Source organism: Mandrillus leucophaeus, unplaced genomic scaffold (assembly GCF_000951045.1).
Source record: "Mandrillus leucophaeus isolate KB7577 unplaced genomic scaffold, Mleu.le_1.0 Scaffold104, whole genome shotgun sequence".
Taxonomy (NCBI): domain Eukaryota; kingdom Metazoa; phylum Chordata; class Mammalia; order Primates; family Cercopithecidae; genus Mandrillus; species Mandrillus leucophaeus.
The window spans coordinates 859,722-860,464 of record NW_012098543.1 but is presented as its reverse complement, the minus strand read 5'-3'; the positions used below and the strand labels follow the sequence as shown (position 1 = coordinate 860,464).

At 45.6% G+C, this 743-nt stretch overlaps 1 protein-coding gene across 6 annotated transcripts in view; it reads left to right on the top strand.

Annotated features, from left to right (window-relative positions):
- ZNF331 (zinc finger protein 331) overlaps positions 1-743 on the top strand; it is a 55,108-nt gene that overhangs the window by 32,969 nt on the left and 21,396 nt on the right. For all 6 annotated transcript variants that reach the window (XM_011979623.1, XM_011979632.1, XM_011979644.1 and 3 more), the window contains exon 3: positions 67-150. In XM_011979623.1, coding sequence (XP_011835013.1) covers positions 142-150 — 9 coding nt within the window. In that variant the 5' untranslated portion in view covers positions 67-141. The remainder of the gene's footprint in view (positions 1-66; positions 151-743) is intronic.

Here is a 743-nt window from a genome sequence, read left to right as displayed (position 1 = left end):
TACGTCCCCAGGGAATATGGGGACCCCGGGTGTACCTGGTTTTAATCTCTCTTTTTCTGCCCCTAGCTCTAGCCTCTCAGAGTTTGTGTCCTCTTCAGTGGAAACCCCAAGAAGACTGATCAGTTCTTCATTTCTAAAACAATGGCCCAGGTAAGTGTGTATTTCTCTTTCCTTCTTGAGCTATAAGATTTGCGTTTGGTGCATCTGCTTGTGAATTATCTGAAGCCTTTTATCTAGTCAAGCTCTTCATAATTACCTATTTCCCAGTTCTTTCTGTTCCAGTGAATGATAATGCCATATAGCTCCGCATTGCCTTTTGGGGAAATCACAGAGCACGTGATTCAGTATCTCCTATTTGCTCCCTTTTGGGGCCAGGGTAATGTTGGAGCAGTGAAGTAGCAAAGTCCATTGAGGGACATATTTAAGTCAAGTCCGTGGTTCGATGAGTTAGATATGTTGGTCCCATTTGACCACGTGAGAAACGAATCCTCCACTGAGCGTGCTTTCTGCGTATGAGAGGGGACGCTCATATTCACTGGTCTGTCTTAGTATGTGCTCAGATCCCAAGCTTGATGGGACTTTTGGAAGGGGTTGGGGCTGTGATTAGGACCTTTGAACAGAGGTCGTGTTCCTGCCGGGGAAGCTGAGGGGTAAATTTTATTATTGAATGGATCTCTCAGACCGCAAGATGATTCTAAATCATCTGACATCCTTATCCTCTAAATCAGGAACAGGGGGCCGGG